At 32.7% G+C, this 25,447-nt stretch overlaps 1 protein-coding gene across 1 annotated transcript in view; it reads left to right on the top strand.

The window, feature by feature from the left end:
- Positions 1 to 25,447, top strand: part of LRRIQ1 (leucine rich repeats and IQ motif containing 1) — a 108,905-nt gene that overhangs the window by 79,813 nt on the left and 3,645 nt on the right. Inside the window, exons 23-25 of the mRNA XM_061369351.1 lie at positions 7,430 to 7,562; positions 9,094 to 9,154; positions 13,714 to 13,834. Coding sequence (XP_061225335.1) covers positions 7,430 to 7,562; positions 9,094 to 9,154; positions 13,714 to 13,834 — 315 coding nt within the window. The remainder of the gene's footprint in view (positions 1 to 7,429; positions 7,563 to 9,093; positions 9,155 to 13,713; positions 13,835 to 25,447) is intronic.

Here is a 25,447-nt window from a genome sequence, read left to right as displayed (position 1 = left end):
TAATACTTGGGATATGTATCATCTCAGATTTTTTAATCTATTGGGTTTGGATTTTGTCCTTTTCTTGTATTTTTAAGTCCTTCAGTACAAACAAAACCTACCTTAATAATTGTCACACTCAATAAAATTTATTCTATTTTGTATTTTCTGTCCTCCTGACAAGGGGCAACATTGTAGTTAGACCTCCTGTGCCCTTACATAACTTTCTTTTGTATTTGTTTTTTTTGAGAATTCCTTTAGAAGATCTGGTGTTGTAAATCAGTTTGTGTGGTTTATTGAATTTAGAGAAGGGTATTCCTCTGGCTTGGACTCTATATGAAGTGATAATCTTTTCTTGTTTGGGAATACTGTTTCATTACTGAACAACTAAACACTTCTGTTCAAGTTCTTAATTGTTTCTGTCAGATAACCTTAAGAACTGGGAATGTATAGAAATAAAATCTATCAAAAAACTTTGTAAAAAATTGGTTTGATACCATGCATCTTGTAATTTTCTCCTGAGCAATATAAAACCCATACCTCTGTTCAGTAGAGAGCATCCATCGTTAGGGGTTTATTAATTCCCAAAGATTCTGAGAAAAAATAGAGTCTGTACTAGGCAGATTTGTGGGATAAGACAAATTATCTGAGGATGTAGGAGGTAAGGATAAACAAAATAGGCTCAGTATACTTCCATTTTATTTATTCCTTGCACTTATTAATGGATGACTGAGCATGGAAACACTCAACATATTATTTCAAAAGATTTTTTACACTCCTTGATTTCTTTGGTTCTTCAAGGGCTTTGACTGTTCAAAGATCTCTGAGTAACTCTTAGCTATATTCCAAATTTGCTTCTCAGGTTTGGTTTTGAGGGGGTTTTTGTGTTGTTTTTGTTATTTTTCTTTTTTAAGAAAGAAACAATTTTTCATATATGAAGCTGTTTTATGTTGTTTCCCAACCTACACATAAACCAAGTTGCCCTTGGGTGGCTGGACTGAGAAATATTAATGTTCTTTTTAGTTGTAGTGCAGCTTCTACCTGTTCGAGTTTGGGGAACATCAGGAAGCCATGTGTGTGTCTGTGTGCATAAGAAGATGCCGAGATACTTAAATTTTCTATATATATATATTTTACATCCTATCTTTTGTCACTTGTTAACTTTTATTCCTGAGTAAAATACAGTCTATCTTCACTTTTACCACAGCATTAATCTAGTAAAAATTTCTCACTATCCTGATAGTAATGCTGTTTATTATAACATTACCACAATGTACAAGTCCAGCATACTGGGGCTGAAGAGTCTGATGCTTGGGTGCCTTCAATACTTGCATTAGTACAAACAAAAATACCCAGAACAGCTGATATAGGGAGTCAATATCTATATAGCATTTAATAAAAATATTAATAAATGCAAAATCCTAGACTTAGTCACCAGAGCTCGATATTTGCATTTCCAGTCTTGGGAGGTTTCAGAGAAACTAGAATATGAAGCTTTCCAAATGTTTGTGCAGCTTATTCTTCTGCATTTTCTTCTGCTTTTCTTCTGCTCTTCTATGGTGAAGAAAATCACATGGGCTTTGTTATTCACTGAGATAAAAACAAATAACCATAACTACATTTTTAATTCCACTATTAAATAACTGCTGTAGCATCCTGAAGGAATAAACCGTTTTTCTTCTGAATATTTCATGGATACAAATGTGTTTGAACAGTAGTCTACATAACTAAGCAAAATGGTTTAAATTGTACAAAATTAACCAGTTCAATCAAATGGCAGAATATTGTTTTGGTTTCCAGCTTCTTCTTAAAAAAAAATTACATATATATATATGATATATTATATATTTTTATATATGTGTATATGTGTATACTTATTTATATATACGTATATGTATAAAAATAATTATTTGCTGAATAGGGAATCTCATCTTTACTAGTGTGGACCTGTATTAAAGCAGTTCACTAATGTTTCTTTTTCTTGTTTTTCCCATCTCTATGTCTTTTTAGTTGACTCGAGCAGCCTAGCCTTACATTATTACTGTTATTAGCCCTCCTCTATTCAATACCTAAATCTTCCTTTATATGGATCTTAAAGTTCTTATATCAAGATCCACTGCCCGAACCAGATCAGAACAGTCATAAATTAGCAAAAAATTAAATCAGCAATTACCTGTGTGGCAGCTTCCTGTCCACACCTCAGGTGAAATATTTCTTTAAATTTATAGGTCAGTTCCAAAAGGGTATATATACATATATATATATATATATATATATGTCTTAGGAAATGTCATTGTATGAAACAGATATTGTTCTGAAGGAAGTTACAGAAAATAAATGAGAAACTGTGTTTAACGTAAATAGAATACAGGAAGTGGTGACAGCCCATAAAAGTTGCAAAAGTTGGATAAATTGGAGTGAACAGTGTTTAATGCTGTCTTGAAGTCAGTGCCAGGAGAGTGGAGCTTATGAAGTAATTCAAAGGGAAATGAACCATATTCATAAGAAGAGTAAAACATATAAGCATTTTAAGATGAATTAGTTGTTTGCAATATATTTGTGTGATCAGATGGCTTCAGTGGAAGAGATTAATCTGGAAATACTAAGAACCTCATTGACACTGTTGTGGTATGAAGAGAGAAATGACATTAAATAAGTTATCTTAAAAGTACACCATTGAAGACTATGTAAGACTTGGATTTGCCTCAGCGTGGGGACAGGAGCAAATTTAGCATAAAAAATAAACTAGGTATAAATACTAATTGCTACTGATAAATAGTAGGGGTGGAGTATTCTGCAGAGGCAGGAACAAATAGCAAAATGGAAAATAATGTGTGGGAAGGCCCGAGTTTGAAATCCTGTTTTCCTTGATTTCAGAAGCTGAAATTTGTGTAGTTTCAGTGGTTTAGGAATCTCAATGAAATTGTTCAGCTTTTGCATAATCAAATAAGACATCAAAGAGCTAACACAGAAAGCAAAGGCTGAAATATGGTAGCCACTGAAGCAGAACGAACTATGTGAATGAAGCTTTATTACTGGTGTTAATCACTCAGAAATAGAGCAGAGTGTAAAAGACAGCAAAAATTAGAAATGAGAACAAGGAGAAAAAGGACAGCCAAAATAAAGACTATAGTCTTAACTGAAGGTTGTGGTGGGGATCTGGAGTCAGTGAAGGAAGAATGATGTGAGGGTGAGGTCAAGGACAGTTGTGGTGAAAGGAGATGGTTACAATAGCAGACGAAGAGGTAGAGAAGAGAAGAAGGTTCAAAACTCTCTGTGTAGTTAATAAGGCATTTTTAAGCATCAAGAAATGTTGTAGGTCTTAACCCGTGGGTGGTATTCTTGTGAGAAAAATCTATTTCCAATCTTATTCAGCTGTGAACTCATTCAGACACCACTATAAATATTTTTATTTGATGCATGCTGGTCCTAGGGATAGAAGTTGATTTAGTCAAAAGTTACTCAGATGAAGAAGTTTCATCTACAATTACCTAATCTGTGCCATATAGCTATATTATAAACAAGTTTCTTTGGGTTTAAGGCAGAAATGTATGTGTTTCACTATTTGAAAATTCCATACCTGAGCTGTAGGTAAAGAGTGCCTGAAGATACTGCAATTTTAAGTGAAAAGAATTCATATCAATTACTGCCCCATAATACTAACACCTGTCTGGAAGTCATATATATTGGTAAAATAGATGTATTCACTGAGTACCTGTGAATATGCTAAAGACCACTCTGAATACCATTCGTTTTCCAAAACCATGGCAGCATGTAGCGTACATTTACATGGCATGCAGTGATTGTTATGTAATGCTTAGGTGTATTTAATGTCTTCTGACAAGTAGACTTCCGACAGATGGGTCAAGTTTTTCGGGAAGTGAAGAAATTCCTCTCATTTCTCTTACATTCTGTGTAAGTTTCTGGATGGTTTTGGGGGTGGAGGTGGGGGGGTTGTTGTGGAGCTTTTATTATTGTTATTTTCCTGTCTGTTTCCAAATTCTTTAGTTTCTTGCCTTGATAGCAATGTGATTACTTACATTCTTGCTTTCTGTGATGCACGTATTATACAGATTATGACAGAAATAATGCTGGTTTATTTATTGACTAACATATGCAGAAAATGTGATAAAATTTTGGATTTTAGTTTTAGGAGTTCAAGATTATTTATTAATGTGTATTATAACATAACTTTATAGAAGACATTAAAAATTATGAAAATTCTCATAGGTTATCTATAATTTTAATTTTAATTGAGAATAATATTTTTACATAGTTTGTAGAGCCATACACACTCACATGCACATGCCCTCATAATGTACATTGCTGGCCAGTAATGTATGCCAGAATGCTAACAGATAAGAAAAATGCCAATGTATTAATGGCATAGACATTAATTTTTATAACCAAACCCAGCTACTTAATTCTTATATTAAAAGCACCATTTCCAGAATACATATTGAGAAAATTAACTCTGCTCACAGATTTTTATATTAAGTGAGAATGCTGAAGAAATCCCAAGCCCTTCTTTCACATTCTGTATCTTAGTTTTCTTGATCTCTTACTTTATTTGTATTATACTCTGTATGAAGCAAGTTTTGGAGTGACTTAAATCACCCTCTAAACACAAAATTCAACTGTGAAAAGTTGGATACAGTGCCAACTTCCCCATACATTTCTGTTTCAGAAAATGTGACATAATAAAGTTAGATCTTTTATCTTCCCATCACCAACAAATAGATTTATTAAAAAAAAAAAAAAATCACCGTGTTGAATCAGGTTCTTCAGCATTCTCTAGAATATAAATTGACAGAGAGTTGAGTAGCTGAGATTTACAAGAGTCAGGATCAGGTTTTTATGGGCATACAATCACAAAACTTAAATGCGGAATCTGAAAGATCACCCTGAATGTTAACATTGTGTGACCAGCTTCCTTTTTTTTGTATACTTGCTTGCTGTTAAGAGCACTTGCCCTTCACTGGGGAACATGGATATGAGGTACTCCTTAGACAGTGGGAAACAGGTTTCAGGTGCTCCTTTGCGTGGTGAGATTTGAATCTTCAGCTTCCACGTGCAAAGCTATTCTTTTCTGGTATGTTTCAATCCTTTTTTTTAAAGCTGACAGCTACAGCTGAGGGCACAAGATGCATCAATTTTGAAGAAAATTCTCTCTAGAATTTAGAGCACTTCACAAGAACTAGTTCACAGATTTAGCCCTTCTCCTTTACTCATGTAATGGATTTGTCAGAGATTGTCTAAAGTGCGTAAGTAGCAACCATATTTTAAACTGAACATGGGTTGACTGGCTCAGAGCATGCCCAGCAAACAAAAAGATGTTTTATGCAGATGGAGAATGACATTTTCTAGATCCCAAAGTTCAGGTTCTTACAGATTTTCATGGTGATTTGGGGACATAGAGAATAGTTTTCTATTTTCCTGTAATGTTCAATTCCAAGGACATTTCATGTGCTTCTGAATAAATTCTGCCTTCTTAGATGCCCAGATTCTGTAGGAAAATGGCAGTAGGTGCCCCTGGAAGCTGTACTGGATCTGGCCTGAGTGCACAGTATGTGTGTATATGACTAATTGGCAACACCTAAAACTCATTACTGTATTAATGCAAAGCATAAGACTATTCCAATCTTAAATTATTAACGTGTGTGTCATGTAAAAAAAAAAAAAAAAAAAAAAAAAAAAAAAAAAACCCCACAAACACAAAAATTCAAAAAGATTGAAAGCTTAGAAGTAATAATATAATGAGGGTATGATGCTTTAAATACCTTTGAAATAATTTGGGTTTTGATGGAGTTGTGCCGCCTTTGATATGTTGCTTTTTTCTTTGACATTCTAAGGGTTGTCTGGGCTTAACAATTAAAAATTATAGGTCTGATCCATTTCAAAGATGCTGAATGCTTACCGCTCTTAAGAACTGTGGAATTTGTGAGTGTTAGTACTTTTACAAAATCATGTCTAAGTTTTTTAAAAAACCCAGAGCCTTAATTTGAGAAAGATATCAAGCATATGCATGTTAATGATACTGATACGCCAAATCCTCAAACACGTGATTTTCATAAGTGAAGGGGAAAAGTGATAATTCTATAGTTTAATTCATAACATAGCATTTTTTCATAAGAATTAAAAGGAGAGATGTAGCTATTAAAAAGTAAGTACATGGGTGTGTTCCAAATAAGAAAATAGAATTCAAAGTTCTGCAGCGTTATTAAACAAATTATTGACAGTATATGCCTATTTGAAAAAAAACCCACACTATTAACACGAACATGGAATAAGAATACTCCTTTTCCTAGCATATATAATTTTAAGAAAAAAAAAGTACACTTTTATCTTGGTCCCTTTCTTGTTTGAATAATGATTCAATAACTGACATGCAAAATAAATAATAAATTTAAAATAAAATTTTGTTAAATAAATGCAGCTGTGTTTCAGACATAACTCAGTCAAAAATTCAAAGTGCAACTAAGGCAAGTCATTAATCATTTTGGAAACATAACTTTCTGAGTTCAAATTATTCTTTTTTTTTTTAATGTTTATTCATAGCTTGTTGTATTTGCATCTTTTTTCAACCATCACTGGCACACAGACTCAGTCATGAACTTCTAATAATGAATTTAAATCCTTACATTGATTTCCCTTTTAATGGAAGAAAAGGTAACAAACATTTAGTAAATGCATAAATAATACTGATCCTTTTAATAGAAAGATGTAATTCCCCTGAGAAAGATGGTAATACTGGACCAATTTTTCTGTAAATACAGATAAGAAAAATCCTGCAGGTAATTTACTGGGGACTTACTGTGATACTGTGATACTGTGACTTATTCCTCATTGGAGAGGATACACAGAAGGCTCAATCTCCAGTACTGCTCCTATGAAGTCATACAGTCTTCATCTGAAGAGCTGTAAGCATACCAGTGTAGCTGCAGACTTGGAACCTATAAATTTTCAAAATGTAAAGGTCAGAAGACTGTATTACTGAACCAGGAATGGGGGAAGGCAATATCATAAACTTAGAAAAGAAGAAATGGCTCCCACATTAATCAAGGAAGGTGATGATCTCTGTACTTGACCTTTTTTAGACAGCCCTCACAACCTCATTTGGTTAGATACAGTGACTCTCCATCCAAGCTTTTTAATTTTCTGTCTTCCTACAGAGGTAATTGAAAGTTCTTTAAACCATCGGAGAATGAATTAGTCTGCCTAAGTTCTAGTCTGTATGTCACTAGCAAGACATATATGACTCCGTATTCTGGTCCAGGATCTTGCTTAATTTTAATAAGTGGGGTTTGGCCACTGAACATGTTCAGCCCAAGTAATTGCCTTTTTGTCTTTTGTAAAAGGTAATGCACTCTATCTACATGGGGAATCTTAAAAAAAAAAAAAAAATTTTAAAATAATAATGAAAGACAGGAATATCTTTTTTCCTCCCCAGGTAAAAAAGAAGAATTTTCTCAGCTGGATACTTCTTTAGATGAGAAATTACAAAGGAGAAAAGACTTTACATACAAATGGCTTCATACACAGCTTTTGGATTATGGAGCTGCCAGTTTCAAAAATACAAAGTGGTGAGGTCATTGCCTTTTAATTAGTTTTTTTTTTATTTTTCATTTTAAATTTATCTTGTAAAGTAAACCCCAGGTTAATAGCTCTAAAACAAACATGATTTTGTAGCTAGCAGATAGTACACCATACTTCTTGGTCTCAAACATGGCAGCTTTTAGAATTAGTTTAGTAGTCATTGTACAGACACTTCTTCCACAGTGGTAAGCAGTGCACAAATTTATGATAAATAGCTACACAGCTTTATGCTACCAATACAGTGTTTATATTATAAAGAGTGTAAAAAAATGCTTATTCATCACATATTTTATAACATTATTGGTATATATTATGGTTTTATTAAGATCAGCTATAATTAGATCAACTGTAACATTACCTGTATTGTTAGATTTGATTAAAGAAGTAAACCCCCCACTTTTTAACTAGATTGTATGTATTTATATTTTTTCTTCAAAACATCAACTCAATTTTTTCATCTTCAGAGTATACTTTAGTAAAATGTTATAAACATGCTCCTTTATTTAATTTTGGTTATTAAACAGGTAAAATATCAATGCAATTAAAGGAAAGGTTAGTCTTGTTCCATAAAATAATATGAAGACATACTACATTTTGGTCATAAATTCAGTATAAACTATTTATATCCCAGTGAAGTCATTAGACACAGTGCCAAGCACCTGTAATAAAACCAAACAAGTTTTCAATGGACAGGCAGTGGACTTAGTGTAAGCATTTTGACTTCATTTTCATTAAAAATGTATTTAATTTTTTATGAAGTGGACTGAATATTGCTATGTTTTGTATGGAAAAATATTCCACATTTCTTAATTGTATCAGTGACTCCAGGGAGTATATGCAGCACGCACTCCCTAGAAAATATTTATCTGTCAGTCATGTTCCATAATAGTTAAACACTCCAAGTGTTTGTTTAAGATAACTGCCATGATTTTTAATTTGAATGAAAACATTGGGACGTATTATATAATGACGTATAAAAGTAAGAAGACATGGAAATTTATGAAAGAATTGTTTTAAATGTTATTATGTTACCTCTGTAGGTGTGTGCTATGCACTAGTACTTGTAATGACATTTTTTACAATTATGATACCATTTTGCACTGTGACAGAAGTCCCACTGATCTCCATTGGAACATCACTGATAGACAGTTTTTAACAGATGGTGAAATTATGTAACTGAAAACAATTTTATTCCTATGTAATATGACAACTGCTTTTACTAAAATTTATGTCAGTACAGCAAAAGTTCATGCATCGTTGCATTTATTGGCATTATTATTTTAAATAGTATTGTATCATTTTAATAAACTATATTAATTGTTAATGTTTTATTGATTTTAATCTTAAGTACAAACATTTTAGCATTAATTACTCTGCTACATCTTAAGCCTGAAATGATTTTAAATAGTATTGTTTCTACTTAAGAAGGAGTGTTTCCAGGAAAAGATTGTGTACATGTATTTTAGTGAACCCAGTAAAGTGGGACCTACTGAAATTTCTATTCTATGCTTTTCCCAGCTCTCGTTTTTTGCCCAAGTTAGATCCTGTGATACGTGATAGTAGGCGAGTACAACTTGTGGTAAGAATTTGTTTCTTTATGGGATTTTACGGAATTCACCTAAGCCTTGGTGGTGCTTCAAAATGCAGATTTGGTGTAAAAAACAGACTTTTTCTAATTAAATAGAATTTTTAATATTGTCTCTATTTGGCAATCAAGTCACCCATTGATGAAGATCGGAAGAAAATGTTTTAGCACAAGAACCCATGTGTAAACATAGTGTTCTAGTTTAATGGTCTGATATTAGGTTTAGTTTTAAGACATCAAGTGCTACTGTGTGTTTTTTAAAGCTTCTAAATCAACCGAAATGTTTTAAAAAATTGAGTATGATTCAACACCAGTTACATTTTTACTGAAAACATGTATTCTTGTCAATCAGACAAGTTTAAACACTCTTAAATTCTGTAAGTCACATACCTAAATCATTCTAATGTGCCCATAGCATCATTTATTGAAAGATAGTAAGTTCGGCTTTTGTGTTAATATGGTGACATTACAAAAAACAGTGTATAAAATCAGACAATTTCTTCTCTGTCCCCTACCCTTTTCATGGTTTGGTGGTTTGTTGGGGTTTTTTTTCAACATTAAAAAAAAAAAAATCATTTTCTGAAATGGGTAGGTTGGCAGGAGGGGAAATATGAGAAATTTAACAACCTGAAGATTTACAAAATGAAAAGACTCAGTGTCAGAGATAACCAAAGGTTCCTTTGATAGTCAACAATGGTGTGATTACAGGCCAATTTATACTCTGCATACATATATATATACACATACACATATATATACATACACACACACTTTACATTTTACTACCAAACTACTAATATTCTTGTTTATATGATTATGTAGGGAGTTAAAAAAATGGGAAAAAACTTATAAACTATACATAATTGGTGTCTTATATTCATATATCTAGTGTAAAATTGCATAAAAAGAATTTCCCAGTTAGATATGTCATATTCCTCATTCTGTACTCTGAGAAATCTTGGCACTTTCTAACTCCTACCTTCCTTAGCTTTATCATCTATGCAGTATGCGTTTTGGAAACACTTCCCTAAACCTCTAAAATTCGCTGTTGAATAAATGGTTTTAAGACTTAGATGTTTCTATTTACTTTTTTCATTAAGTCAGATTTTGTCAAAGATTTTTCTCTGGTGTGGGGTGTCCCCAGTTCTTAGATTCCTGTTAAAGTTTAGGGTCTGACATTAAGAGCCAAATGACCGTTGTGATGAATTTTGGTTGCAGCAGCAGCACAAATAGTTATTTGTTGCATAAAGTCTAAAACAGTAATTGCTCTAATTTAAGCAAGTCATAATCTAATAATGTTATCTAAATTACATATTATTATCGTTAAGCATATGTACATATAGGTAGGTTGTATTTTATTTATAGTAGGCAGTTCTGTCCACAAAATACTACTTCAATCCCACAACAGCATTATGTGGTGTGCCCACATAACTGGCAATGTTATGGGATTGTCACAGCCTGTGCCACATAATTACATAGCTGTTCCACATGAATGACATACAGACAAAAATGCAATAGAAAAAGGAATAAAATGTATCTCTAATGCAGAAAACAGTACTATGTAGGCAATGAAATAATTATGTGGTTTGCACACATAGACAGCTAGAGTATTATGGTTTTTAAATTTATATGGATTCTCTTAACTTGTAAAGGTTTAAGTGCAAACATACTCCTGCTGCTTTGGCACAACAAATCAGTTAAAAGCTATGAAATCATGACAAAGATTAAGCTAGCACTTTGCTGCACTCATTATCAAAATGTAGGAAAAGTTGTGGTAAACTGGAAGAAAAAAAAAGAAAATATACATAAAAAAAACAAGAAAAAAGAAAAATATATTAGAAAAGGAAAGCATTCCTAGGAATTTCCAGTAGTTTAGTCATGTCATATGCTTGATCATAATGTTTCCCTGTGTATAAGGTCCCTAATTTGTGTTTCATAAGCTTGCATTCTGAATGTACTAGATTAATACAATTTTTAATTAAAATTAAAATAATATGATTTCCTGAATGACAAGTAGGATATACTTACTGATTCATCTTTGTATGCAGTTTAAGTTACCTACATGCTTAGCCATTTCACTATTAAACAGTATCTCCAAACATTAAGATATAACTTGAATTTAAAAGCACTCTTAACCTCAGAAGGTTACAGAATATCTTGATAATTTGACATAGGAATAGAAAAGATATTCAGATGCAGAGCTGTATTCAAGGAAAAGATTCCTCCAGGTTGAAATGAATTTCCAATTAATTAGAAGAAAAAAATGTTTGTACTAAAAAGCTAATGGCAAAAAGTCTGAAGAGGTAAATCTGATGATCACTACAGATGGCAGTCCAATACTGCACTCTGTGAAAAAGAGTACAAGTATCTTAAATGTCTTCCAAATTTTGGCTCTAAGCTATAAATGTAAAAAGGAAGGTTTTAATTAGCTTCAGAGGACCTTCAATCAGGTTCTTTACAAACCTGAAATTAAGTTTGCTCCAGTGATTAATACAACCTTAAATATTGCTCTGACTGTAATTGAGTGAAAACACTTAACTTTATTTGAAAGAAAATAACAAAGATTTTACATCAGAGAACCAGACTGCCCTATTAAAGTCTAGTATATAACACTGACTGTTGTTGTCTACATGATAATGAAACCTCAGATTCTATGATGATAGGGATTGGATAATACTTGTGTGGAAAGAGTTGTTTAAAGTGCTGTGGCCTACTGGGTCTTTGGGAATTTGAACATTAGAAAATTTCTGCTGTGTTTTAAGAGTTAGATGGAAATAAGAATGTTCAAGTACATTGTTTCAAATCTCTCTGGGCATAACAATGATTGCATTATTTTATTACTGAAAGACTAAAAGCTTTCTATTTAAAGATTTTGAACACAAGGAGCTCTCACAAGATTAAAGTGACTAAATATTAAGGCCAAAAATATAAAGAGTTGTCAAGATAAGACTCATACTTTTCAAAGTTTCTAGACACTGCTGTGGAAGAGAATATAAAATATTGATGCTAGCAGCAATAATATAGCCTGCTACCTGTGCAGAGAAAACTTTAAAATCGTGGTCATTAAACATATAAAAGGCAAGCATCAGAAAACAAGGGATAAACTTTCTGTACTAACACAAGGGTTACACAGTCACTAAGGAAGAGCATAAAATTATCTGTATCTTTGGAGTTGTTGGCTTGAAAATGCATGAACTTTTTAATGAATTTTACATTAAACAGTGACTGGGTAAAGACAAAGAAATGAAACAGGTCTCCATTTCATCTGAGTCCTCTAACTTAGACTGGACTACAAAGGCTGTCTGCATTGGTGCAATGCTGCTCTTGGTACACTGAGCTGGTTTAAACAGGAAGTCTGGAGATCGTCTTCTCCAGAATATCCTACAACTTCATAGTAATGGCACATTCTTGAGAAAAGGGGAGCTGCAGGCTTCAACCCCCCAAGGAAGGAGTTGAAACCCAGTCTCCTGATTCCCAGTTAAGCACTCTAGCTACTATGATACTGTTTGCTTTTATAAAAAGTGGACTCTACTCAGTTGGGCACCTATCTTCTGAAAGGATCTGGGGCTTTTCAGACCAAATAGAGGAAGGATTTAATCTGCCTTCTGGACTCTGCTTCTGAAGGTCCAGAGACTAGAAAAGTATGCACTTATGTTCAGTACTTCCAGCTGACTAACTACACTGTGGATTTTGTAGATCACTCTTCCACAGTGTCTGATTTTTCCTCATCATTGTTACTGCCTCAGTATCTTGTCAACAGTATTAGATGGCTGCTTTTGGTATTGAACAACTTCATTTCAAGGAAAGGGAGCTCTTGTTGAGTAAATATTAAGCCATTTCCACAAAACTAACAATCCACCATTTACAGTGCATGGCATCTTCCAGGTCAGTATTTTTAACCTTTGCCCTAGATGTCTTCAAAGCAAGGACTCGTTGCTAAAATATGATTTTCATTTCTATTTTGCCATATTTATGTGCAGAAGACAAGCTTTATGCCAAAATGTATCTCCACTGGATGTTAAAGTTTATAATTAATATAATACTCTTACCTAAAGTACAATTAAAATGCTGTCTGGTGGTTATGGTTAATTAGCAAAAAACGTAGATTAAATTACTTACTGGGCCCTTGACTGATTAAACTGATACGTGTCCTGGATAAAACATAAATATTGCAGAAAATAATCCAGTATGACATCTCTGACATTCAACTATAACTTAAATTATAGACTGGTCAGTAAATGATCTTAAGCTGTTTAAGGTTTCATCAGCCGTCTGCAAGATTGATTTTCTTCAAAATTACTGTACTAAAATGTTTTCTTTTGTTGTTGCACTGACTCAGATCACAAACCACAATTTTAAGATCGGCTCTTATTTACAAAAATGCTTTGACATAGTGCATTTGTTCAGCTTAGGCAACAATAAAGGATTGTGGTATCATTTTGAAGAAGGTTGTTTGACAGACTATGTTTGTTTATTTGGGGTAATGTGAGCTGCATTCAGAAAATGTTATATTTTGTTTCATGATTGTGTACATTCTCTCCCACTGCTTCCAGGCAAGCCCTGTAAGCAGAGAAGACACGGATTTAGACCTTGTTTCCATGGCCAGTGGAAGTGCTTTGACTGAGAACAGAGAAAAAAATAAGCAGCCACACAGACACTCAGCAAGATCTTCAAGTAAGTTACGTTTTTTTTCAATACCAGTTTTAAAGATCATTTTAAAATGCTAGGAAAGGAGCATGCTTGGAATCCCTAAAAACACATGCTACTTACCTTTCTGTTTGTTTCTAACCTAAAACCTTTTCATATGTTTTCTACAGTTCTGTTTAAAAACTGCCATGAATTGAATTTTGCTTTTCTGATTTTAATGGGAAGTTCCACATGATGGAATACATCTTCTGATGATCTGACTCTTAGATGATTTTTTTCTCTATAAATTATAAAGCATAGTGGGCTTTTTTAAATGTTTGCTGTTTTGGTTTTTTTTCCAAAAGCGGTTTGGAAAATGCATGTTTCGTTAGCTGAATACCAGAGCACATATCCTAATTGAGCCACAGATTTCTGCTATGTTGATTGCCAGTTATGCTGTAGTATATGCGCTCCACTGGACTTACTGTAGCTCAGTCGCGGAGGATCCTTTTAAAGCCCTATATTGTTACCACTCCATTACCATACAAAAGAATGTCTATACAGAAAAAAATGCAGGTTATAAAATGTTAGCATTTTAAGTTTCATGTTTTATTCTGTGTAATATAACTGAAGAAAATGTTACTATATTTCTAATGATATGAGATACTATATTTTTTTTTTTTTGTTTGGGAACAATACCTTTTCCAGATAAATAAAACTCCATGCCCCCAAAATTACAGAAAATATAAGCAGTATTTAATAAATTTGGCAAAATTATTGAAATTCCTAAAAATTTTTAAGTAGTGAAGCTTCTTGAAATGCTTTATGTCAAAATAGAAATCAGGTTATTTCATAAATCATATGCATTTTACAGATTTGCTTTCGTATATAATATTTATTATGTTTTCATATATGCTGACTTTTCACTTTAACAATAAAAAATAAATAAAAATCACTGTAACCATGTAAAAATATTTGATACCTCTATTTTTCTGACACACTTTTTAAAGGCTTTGGAATAAATATTTATTTGCATTATATTAGTTACCACAGGCAAAAAATAATGGTGAGTACAATTTATCTGTGCTTATTTACTTGATTTACTTTCCTAAAATTAGATTAGATAAATTTAATCATCCTAGTATAAATTAATTTTATCCATGAAGAAAGAATATGATTCTCTGGCTGCCATCTTAGAAAAGAAAGAATTATGTCCTTAATTTTCCTGGTTCTCTCCATTGGCTAGTTATGAACCCCCACCATTTAAATTAGATGAGATTCCTAACTGCTAAGATCCTAAATTTCAGTAAGACAAGTCTAAGCTACTGACGTCAATGGCAAAATTAACATTATATTCATATATTCAGAATAGAATGTATTCATATCTTGGATAATTGAGTTATGCAGTATACACTACATTCGTATTAATGTGTAATTGCTGTCGAGATTGTAACTCACACTGTATGTCCATCCAGAAAAATAAATAATAAGGTCTTTCACCAAAGATAGGCATATAGAACTATGTTATGAGTTTGGGAACAATAAAGATAAAAAGTGTCATTCTATCATGCCTTCAAGAAGAGACTAGGAAAGGAGCAGGAAGGAACCATCAACTGGCAAAGTCGTAAGTGCGAGAGACAGAGAGACGGTTTACAGTATCTGCTAATATGTATGTATTTTCATAAAATGCACATATGCTACAACAAAATTTTATATTCATTCTCCAGATTTCATGTCTTTCCATATAGATTTCTGCACATGCATCTATATAAATCTTTCATCATGGATTTGATAAGTTAAACAATTATGATATGGTTTAGAGTGAGGTGTCCCTGCCCATGGCAGGGGGGTTGGAGCTTGATGATCTTAAGGTCCTTTCCAACCCTAACTATTCTATGATTCTATGATACATTAAATCATAATGCATATTATATATAAATGATGTCATTACTATTAGCTTTGTACGATTTATATTCAGTATATAAACATGTTTATTGCATTAGTTCTGTTTGCAGAAGACATTTAATTTTCAATGATCGAACATAAATTATTAGCTGTGTGGGTTTCCTTAATCTGAAACACTAGAAATTAGCCTTTATTTATTATAAAATACTTTCCTGTTGTATTGTCTCTCTTGGTTTTGCTTTCTGAAATAGCTAGCGAAGAAGCCTGGAAACCTTTTTAGTGATTTAGTATGTGTATTCATTTTGAGCTAGCCTTTTATTACAGAAGAGCTTAGAAAAAGTGCTGTGATGTTAGAGGTGCTGCCATTTGAATAAATAATTAAATCAGGTTCTTGTACTAATTTTTCAGGAGAATTTGACCTTGGTGGTTTGATTTTTAGGTGTATTTACAAAGAAAAAATCTTGAATATATATGATACTAAAATAAAATGCATTTTATATACTACAGGAACATGACTTCATGACTTATAATGTGTTTGTAAAAACAAAACGTACAATGCTTCAAAGCTGTTATCCTTTCATTCAGAGGGTTTTTTTTAGAAAGGCTAAGTAAAGATTTTCAGACATATTTTGGGAGCTGCCCAATTTTTTTAGAAGTCTTCATTAAAGAATTTGAGGGTTTTTATCACCCGAATTTACTTTTTTTTTTTTTTTTTCTGAAAAAAGTGGATGGGGTAGGTTAATTCTAAACTAACTTCATTCTGTTCCTTGACAAAACAAGATGAAATGAGGAATAAAAGAAAGGCTGTGGGCGTATCTCAGTTTAAGAAAAGCATGTGTGTATTTGAAGTATTTGATGTGGTTCCATGTTATATGTTCAAACGGAAAATTAACTGTGCATTAAATTCATCAAGTATTAGGGAAAAAAAAAAGTATATATAGCCTAAAGAAAGTGTAGCAATAATTCAGTTAGACTAATTAGGTATCTAATTTAGGACCTTGTCTCTACTGATGTGCAAACATATACCACTTTGTAGCCCTTCCAGAAATTGTAGGTTTTTTCTTTATGCTCCCTGCTAACTAATTTTCCTTTCCTGTTTCTTGAGGTGGATTTTTGGGGTGGGTTTGGGGCTTTTTTTATGCATTCTTGTCTGACCAATTCTAAAATCTTAATCTCTGTGTTTCCTAGTGCCGATAAATTGCAAAAGTAGGTGTGTTAGAATAATCTTTAGCTGATTTTATTTTCTGCCTTTCAGTTTCACATAAACTTACCCTGCTTTTATGCAACACGACAGAAAAAAGCTCTTCCTCCCTGAAGTATAATTTCTCTGTAATACACATACATAAGATGGTTAGTGGCTTACAGTAAAGAATTATGCAAGATTCAAGTATGGATACTCATTAGTATTTTCATTAACTCTGTAAATATTGGGGTGAATTGCTGGTTACATTTTTTGCTTTAATGCTTGCTTGAACACTGTTACTGTAGTCAGCACTAAGTTGCAAGATGAGTATAGGAATGTTTTGCAAGAACTAAACGTAATTTATTTTTTTATATCTAGCTAGACAGGATGATTTTTTTCAATACTGATGTCCACCTCCATTCTATCATCCTAATCTGATCCTAGCCTATCGACCTTTGGATGAGTCTCCTACATATTTACATTGTCTACCTGTCGTCAAGATTTTGTTGTTTTTCTCTGCAAATCATACTTTATTTTCATTGTACTTCTTGTCTTATGAACAGTCTTGTCTTTTGACAGAGATTTCCAGAAGCACCAGATTTTGAACATGGAATGCAATGGGAGCTATGCCTTTAAGTGTTATTTAAAATACTGTCCAGAATTCTTAATTCTTCTCTTCCTTGAATTCTAGTCTTTCAGGGAGTCTCTGATACAAATAAAAAACTTCTTTCCAGGAAAAAATTTAGAAGAACTTGGACCTGAATCTTGTCATTCCTTAATCACCCCTAGTTAAAAAAATAGCCCATAAATACTATCTCCACTACAAAACATTTATCAGTTTCATTTCTCAGATAAATTCAAACTTTATCATTCTGTCAGTCAGTCAAATGAAATTAATGAAGTTTAATAATGCCTTTCTTAAAGTGGAAAGGCTTCAAAATCAAGACCAAAAAAAAATTAAACACAGTAACTTTTATGGTACAGCTTCACTTCTTAAAAAAAATCCCTTATTTCCTGCTCCTTTCTTGTTAGCATTAGTATTGTCTATATATTCTAGTTCCATAACTGCTGTCTTTCATTTAGGATTTATAAACTCACTGCATGCAGTAAACATCTCATTTTTAAGCTCTGTCTTCATGCCTTTACTCATATTTTACTGAGGGGCTTCTGGTGGTCTTTTTTCTCTTTCCTTTTTTTTCTTTTTTGTACACAGTCTGAATTAGAATGTTATAGAAACTGTGTAAGAAACATCTCTAGAAACATGGCATTAAATATGGAGGTACTCATTTAGTTGTCTTTTTAGTTTCTCAGCATTTACCTGCTTAAGAGTCTTCCTAGAATATAATGGTAGCATTTATGCTTTCTCTTTAAAAATGTGTGAAAATGCCGTAAATTTATAGTGGATATTTACCATGCAAATTGCTTATTATTGTCAACAAAATGCTGAACCCAAATTACCTTGGAAATCACAACTGCTGTCACAATTTTAGGAATAAAGATGTCTGTTCTGCAAGCCACATCTGGTTATATGACCACATTAATATTAGTGGACAAGCATTTTGCCCACTAAAAGGTAGTGAAACGAGTCTGTAGTATTAATATTTTTGTGCTCAAAAAAGGTATTAGATGGATGCAAAAGGGTTCTGCAGTTCTGAAGTAATCAAAATTTACCAGGCCTTGATACCTAGTAAAAAAGCAAGAATGTTGTTTTGAACATCATTTCAGTGTAACATTTTTTTCACACAGATTCCTCTGTATGTCTTATCATAATACAAAATGTGCCTCAGAAAAAAAAGGTGTTGATCCACCATACTTTCACGCCTAGCATATATTTACATGGCCAGAGAAAAATAGAAAGTAATTAAACCTGTGTTAGGGTCTGAAGGAATGCAAAATAGTCTCAATCTGGAAACCCTTAGACATGTTAAACTAGAATGGTACCTAGGCAAAAAGCCATGCAGAATGATGGGGTAATTTAGCAGTGGCACAACTCTATATAAATTTTAAATTCTTTAATGACTTCCAAATTAGAACTTCCTTATATTCTGCAAACTTATGGTGCAGGTAGATAAAGTTTATAATTTTAATATTGTGTCACATCCAAATTTTTCATCTGACATTGATTCTTTTAAATAATCAATGAGAAGATGCAGTGTATTAGAAAATAATAGAACAGTAATCTTCATTACATTTTAAACATTCTTCAGTATGCTGAATTTTAATTGATGTCCTATATGTGAAAATACACAGCACAATGGAACTTGTTCATTTGCAGGCTTAGATACTAAAACTTATTTTTCTGTTTATGATGATGGTAGGATACATTTTATCCACACAAGAAAAAGTATTTGACTGCCAATTCCAGAGGTTTGGCTTTTTCCCATTCTGTCGCTAGCCTGTTAGCTGATACTAGGAATGTCATTTGGAATCTATATACGTCAATTTTCCTATATGCAGAAATAATAGTCATGACATATACATTCCTTATATAATGTTTATATATCTGCTGATGAAAACATCATTATGTTTAACAGTTTGGAAAGGGAAGGGGCTTCCTCCTCATTTGTGAACTGGGTAAACTATTTGGAAGCTGCCATGTCAACAAAGGAGTAATGTTACAGATGGATATACATAGGTACAGCCATGCAGACAACAAACTAGTTACAGTGTAGTGACAAAATCAAGCGATGTGTCAAATCATGGAATGGTTAAACCACAAAATAAGGTAATTGGTGGCAATGTAGGTCTAACTCTAATTCTTTCAGTTTCTTAAATTCACAACCTGATTCTTTTTTTTTTTTTTCTTAACTGGAGAGATGTTGTGTTGAGTAACAATAAAAGTGCAGTAGTCCTTGAAGAAAATTTGAAGAAGGTTTCTTTCAAAAATGAACATAAAATTGTGAAAGTGGAAGTGAATATCTGAGGTGAAATCCTGGCTCAATCAAAGCCAGTAACCCAGATATCGGTATGATACATACAAATAGTACACTGAAAAAAAACTTCAATTTTGTTACTGGTTTGTAGGGAGTTTTTTTATTTAAAAGTATAATGTTTTAGTATTTCCCTGTTCCTGAAATATGCCATCTTAATAATATATATTTTTTTTTAAACATAAAGAAACACACATATAGGCCTGGCTTATCAGTTAGTTCTACTGATTCTATGCCCAAGTGTTCCAAAAATTCAACTAATCATATGTGATTAAGAAGAAGAAAATCTGGATCAGGAATGTATTGTGTATAGTTTTGCATAATGAGAATACTTATGCGTGCAAATTTGACAGATTCTGCAGGATCATGACTTTTTTCTGTTTGTTAAACATAGCTGAAAGATACTGCTTTTCTGACCATTTGAAATTGTTATGGAGATACATATATATTTTTCTATGTATTAATTGTATATCAAATAGCACACACAATCTTTTTGAACAGACTGCAGAATGGTGATTTACAAGATGCTGCTCTAATCCACTTTTAGGTTATATATTTTAAGATACTCTAAATGCAGACTTTAAAAGGCATTTTGAACTTGCTTTCGTAAAATTTATGAGGCTAGGGAGAAAAATTATACATGTAATTTCATCTGGTTTGATTTATGAAAATAATTCAACAACTATGTTTAACAGATACACAGAGGCATTTCCTAAAATTTAAGTGCTTAATATTACAGCCTAGTCTTTTAGTATCATTTGGGGATACCTGGGGGCAGATTGGTTGGTTTTGTTAAAGAGAAACCAGGTTTTTAAAAGAGAAAATCCATTCTAAGGCATTAACCACTTGGAACCCTGGAACCATTAGACACAGCAGAAGGATATTTTTCATATGGGAGGGGCAAATGGTAACAATTTTGGATTTCCTTTATGTGGGTTATTTGTTAGGTAGTTTCAAAAACAAATTTTCAAGTCAGTGCACAGAAGGACACAGTAATGAATGCTGGGCTACTACAGAGTAGTTCTGTTGGATGGCAAAGATGTGTCTCCCCCAAGAAAAAATCTTTCCTTGTTCTTTTTTCCCCTTCTAATCTGTCTCTTTTTCATTGCTGACTTTTCCACACTTGTGCTCCCTAGTCCTTTCATTTACTATGAAAAATTCTTGTTTCTTCTCCTCAAACTTCTTACTCCAGCATCATCATCCTCTCCCACACATTCTTAGGCTTCCTTCACAGTCACCAAGTCCTGTGTTTCTTTCCACAGATCCTTCTCTGATTATCTTTTTCCTCAGTCTCTTCATTCCTTCTTGTGTCCACATATTCCTTGCCAGTATTGCTCAGATTCAGCATCTCCTAATTTAACCTTCCTCCAAATTTGGCCTGGTTTAGTTTACTATTTAGACAGATCTTGAGCCCAGACTCTTAATATACTTATTCTGTGTATCATTTCTTATCATCACCTGTATTTTCACTTTTTTTAATTATGAAATTTCTGAGAGTTAGGGCCCATCTAGTGACACTTAATCCATGTCTTTTATTCTTATTCGGTCCCCATTTGCCAATTCACAACTTTCTTCTTTCCCATACTTTCTCTCTGCTCTCAGTGTCAGTCTGTATGTCATCATTCTAGTGTCTTGTGCTATCTATGCCAGGGTACTGTGTACCAAGTTAGCCTTAGTTTCCCTAACGAAGAAACTGAGTTAGAGAAACTAACTCTCACTCAGTTTCCCCTTAGTTTCTCTCTTAACTCAAAGTCAGTCTTATTTCTCTTTCAGGTTTTAATTCCAGCCCCCTACCTCTTCTCTCAGTTTCCGTCCTATGGGATCTTTAGTTCTTATCCATTCCATAGCTAGGCTACATCTGCCACAGAAAGCATAAAACAGTCAGACTCTTAAGTTCCCTGACCTAACATGATCTTCAACATTATTTTTAGCCATAGTCTTGCTTAGCTCTGTGTAACATCATGGTAAAGCATGTTTCCATGCTGACTGATATTTTCGGGAATAAAGCCCAAAACAATCAAGAACTTGTCCTCTAATCATGTAGAAACTTCAGTTTGTATATACTTTATCCAAATTTGGACAGATGCTAACAGCAAGTCTCTATTACTTGGCAGACTTAAGGTCTTCTGTGAAAAGGGGAACATAAATGTTTCACATATTTTCTTAGAAGTGACCGACCTTTCAGAAAACTTCAGCCAAAGGCAGATACTCAGTGTGTAAAATTTTGTCCTAAATGGTCAAAATTTGATAAATGGATAAGGAGCTGAAAAATAAATAAATAAATAAATATTTGGCTTTAATAACAGTGCTTAAAATCCTGTTCATAATTAGGAAAATGTTATAATTCAAAGAAACTTATTTGAGCATTATGTTTATTATTTTGAGTGTTCAGAATGGCAATTAATAAATTTTATAACTTATTCTTGCAAGTGCTTGTAAACATTTATCTATCTGAATTTGTTCATGTAACTCAGTCACATTTAAGTCACGTATTTAATTGTCAGCAAGATCTAGTCAAAAAAAATCAGTATTCAATGACTAAAGATATTTAAGTTCATTGTTTGTGTAAAATGTTAAGATTAGTCTCTAGTCCTACTAACTTGAAGTCAAGGAGATTTACAAAGGAAATTAACCATTTACTTGCAAAAAAAACGAAAGAAAATCATAAGTATGTTTTATCTTCAAATCTCCATATGGAAAGGAGATATATCTTTGCATATTGCATGGGATTTCGTATATGATGCTCCTTCTCAAGGATGTACAAATATAAGTGTATAAAATATAAAATTTAATGTAAAATTGCAATACATTTTTGCATTTATGCAAATAATGCAATTAAAAAAACATGTTTGATCCACCTTCAATATACCCATTAGTAACATTATTAAAAATTAACTTTTCTGAGATTGTAGCATTTACCTTTTTCACAGACCTGCTGAATCTAGCTTCTTTTCAGAGCTTAGATTGATGTAAATGCTTTGCTGCTATGGATTTGTTCTGGTCACTTTCATGAAAATGTTGAAGTGTTTTCTCCATGCCTTCTTATGCTGTATTTGCACTTAAGTAATACAATATGGTAAGGACTTTGAAATAAATTATATCTCCAGACACACAATGTTAGGTGGATCGATAAATGCCCTATGACGTCTACTATACATCGTAAAATGTCTATCATAGCCTGTTTAACAAAGCTTTTCTTCTTGGACACCAAGAATTTCATTCAAAGAATTTTACATATTGCATTACTTATCAAAACAGAGGGTATGTAAACCTTGACATTTGTTAAAAGACCCAGGCTTTAACCAAAAAAGACCAGAACAAATCAATAGCAGAAAACAGATTAAACAACAGAAATGTGACTGCTTAGAAATAGAAGCATGTGAGCTTAACCCAAGACAAGCTTTCAACATGTACTCAAAAGAAATGGTTATTTGATATATACAGGCACCTGAAAATCTCCCAAACTATACTGGAGCTTCATATAGGCAATGCTACAATTAAATGAACATACAGTAAATAACTGTTACAGCCTGTCTTCCAAGCCTTATTTGGGATAGGAGAAGTTAAATTGCTTTTCTTGGCTAAGATTTTGTTTCCATATGAGGGGGCATTAGAATAACTGTATATCATGTAAAATTGTACTTAATACACTCACCAGGTTCTATTTAATTCCAGTACCAGTAATGGTAAAAGTTATTACTATTATAGAATCATAGAACCATAGAATCATAGAACAGTTAGGATTGGAAATTACCTTAAGGTCATCTAGTTCCAACTCCCCTGCCACAGACAGGGAGACCTACTTTATTAACATTACTACTGTTACTGTTAGTATTATTGCTATTATTCCTATTATTGTTATAAAAAATATCAGTACTTTATAAAATAAAAAAATCAGGAGTTTTAATAGGTCTAATTTATACTTAGTAAAGATACTTATATCTTGAAGCAATGTGAATCCTTCTGGTTTTGCCTTTGGGTAAGTCCCACTTCAATTATAGTCATGGAGCATAACATGAAAAGAAAATATCATGATCATGTTTAAAATTACTCATAAACCACAAATACACACATGCCAATCTGTGTGTGTATGTTCACATATTAATTACATATATGCCTTACAAATATCTTTACATTGATGGCAAAATATAACTGTAGATATCACCTTTTATTTTTTCAGTTAAAAAGTTCTGATAGCAGTTATTTTTATTCACTTATATATGCTAATACATGAACTGTTCATTTGCAAGACACATTGCAGTTTAGGAGGAAATGAAGGTATTGCAAATCCAATCTTGCTGGAAAAACTGCTTACATTATTAGTCATGCAGTGAGAGAAAAATATAAGATCTCCCTTAAAAAATATATAAAGGTGCAAAGTAAGACTTTAAAATAAAGTGTGCCCCAAAAAACAGTTAAAAGAACAGATTCAGATATTTTACATTTTAATAATACCTCAGTATTGATCTTGAAGCACTTCAAGTATATGCTCAGTAGAACATTCAAAAAAAAAATGCAAAATGCAGTCATTTTTTTTTGGTGAATCTTTGCTTTATTTATTTCTGTACATTGAACTAAATATCCACTCCACTTTTTATTACTTTCTCCCTTGTTCTTAAAATAAAAAAGATCTCATAAAGCAATAAAATTGCATAACTGCCCCGAGCAGGCATAAACATACTTATGTCCAAGGAGAAGTAAAGCATAATAAATATAAGTAAAGGTAACAGATATAAATGAAACAAATATAATAAGCTTTTTTTTTTTTTGTTTGGTTTGGTTTTGGGTTTTTTGTTTTTTGGTTTTGGTTGGGGTTTTTTGGTTGGTTGGTTGGTTGGTTTCGGTTCGGTTTTTTGGTTTTGTTTTTGTTTGTTTTGTGGTTTTTTTTAAGAAAATTAATACTGTATTTTAAAGGAACATTTCTAAGTGTTCTAGTTTCTTTGAACTAATTCAGCATGGCATTGTCATCCTTTACCAGAGTCTCTAGTCTTCTGTCATCTACTTGATCTTGAGAAAACTCTAACCATTTGCTAATGGAACTGTCCTTATTGAATATTTCTGAAGGAAAAAAAAATTGCCCATTTGAATAATAATGTAGAATCAGAAAGCCTATTTTAAATACAGGTATTGACACCAAGTAATCGTGTTTTAGTTTTAATTTGTATATGGTATCTTTACTTCTTGCAAGACCCTACCTAGATGTTTAATTTACACTTAAGTTCAAAGCTGTTCTTACTTCACTGCAAGAATGTTCATACCAAGAGTTTCACTGAAACTGCAAAAGACGTGAATTAAAAATAAGCATAGTAATTGTGGGCACGTATGATAAATCCAGCAAGTCCTAAATTGTAGTGCATTCCATTCCTGTATTTTTTTTTTATTCTGTTTTCAGTCATAATTATAATTTAAGCGACTAGCAGTTTAAGTATAATATTTGAGAATTAGGTATAATATGAATAGGAGTAAGCAAACCTCACTGTGCTCATATGCAGGTCTAACTCATATCTTTGAGAATTCCTCTTCAGGGAATAGGCAGTTGGATTTCTATGCCAATTCCATTTTTCTTCACTACAGTTAGACTGGTCACTGGAACAGCAACATTGATAGTAATACCCACCTCTTAGTACTATTTACTAAATATAA

Source organism: Neopsephotus bourkii, unplaced genomic scaffold, assembly GCF_033783945.1.
Source record: "Neopsephotus bourkii isolate Nb327-2 ecotype Australia unplaced genomic scaffold, CSIRO-AGI_Nbou_v1 NB_1493, whole genome shotgun sequence".
Lineage (NCBI taxonomy): Eukaryota > Metazoa > Chordata > Aves > Psittaciformes > Psittacidae > Neopsephotus > Neopsephotus bourkii.
This window is presented reverse-complemented; position numbering and strand designations above follow the sequence as displayed.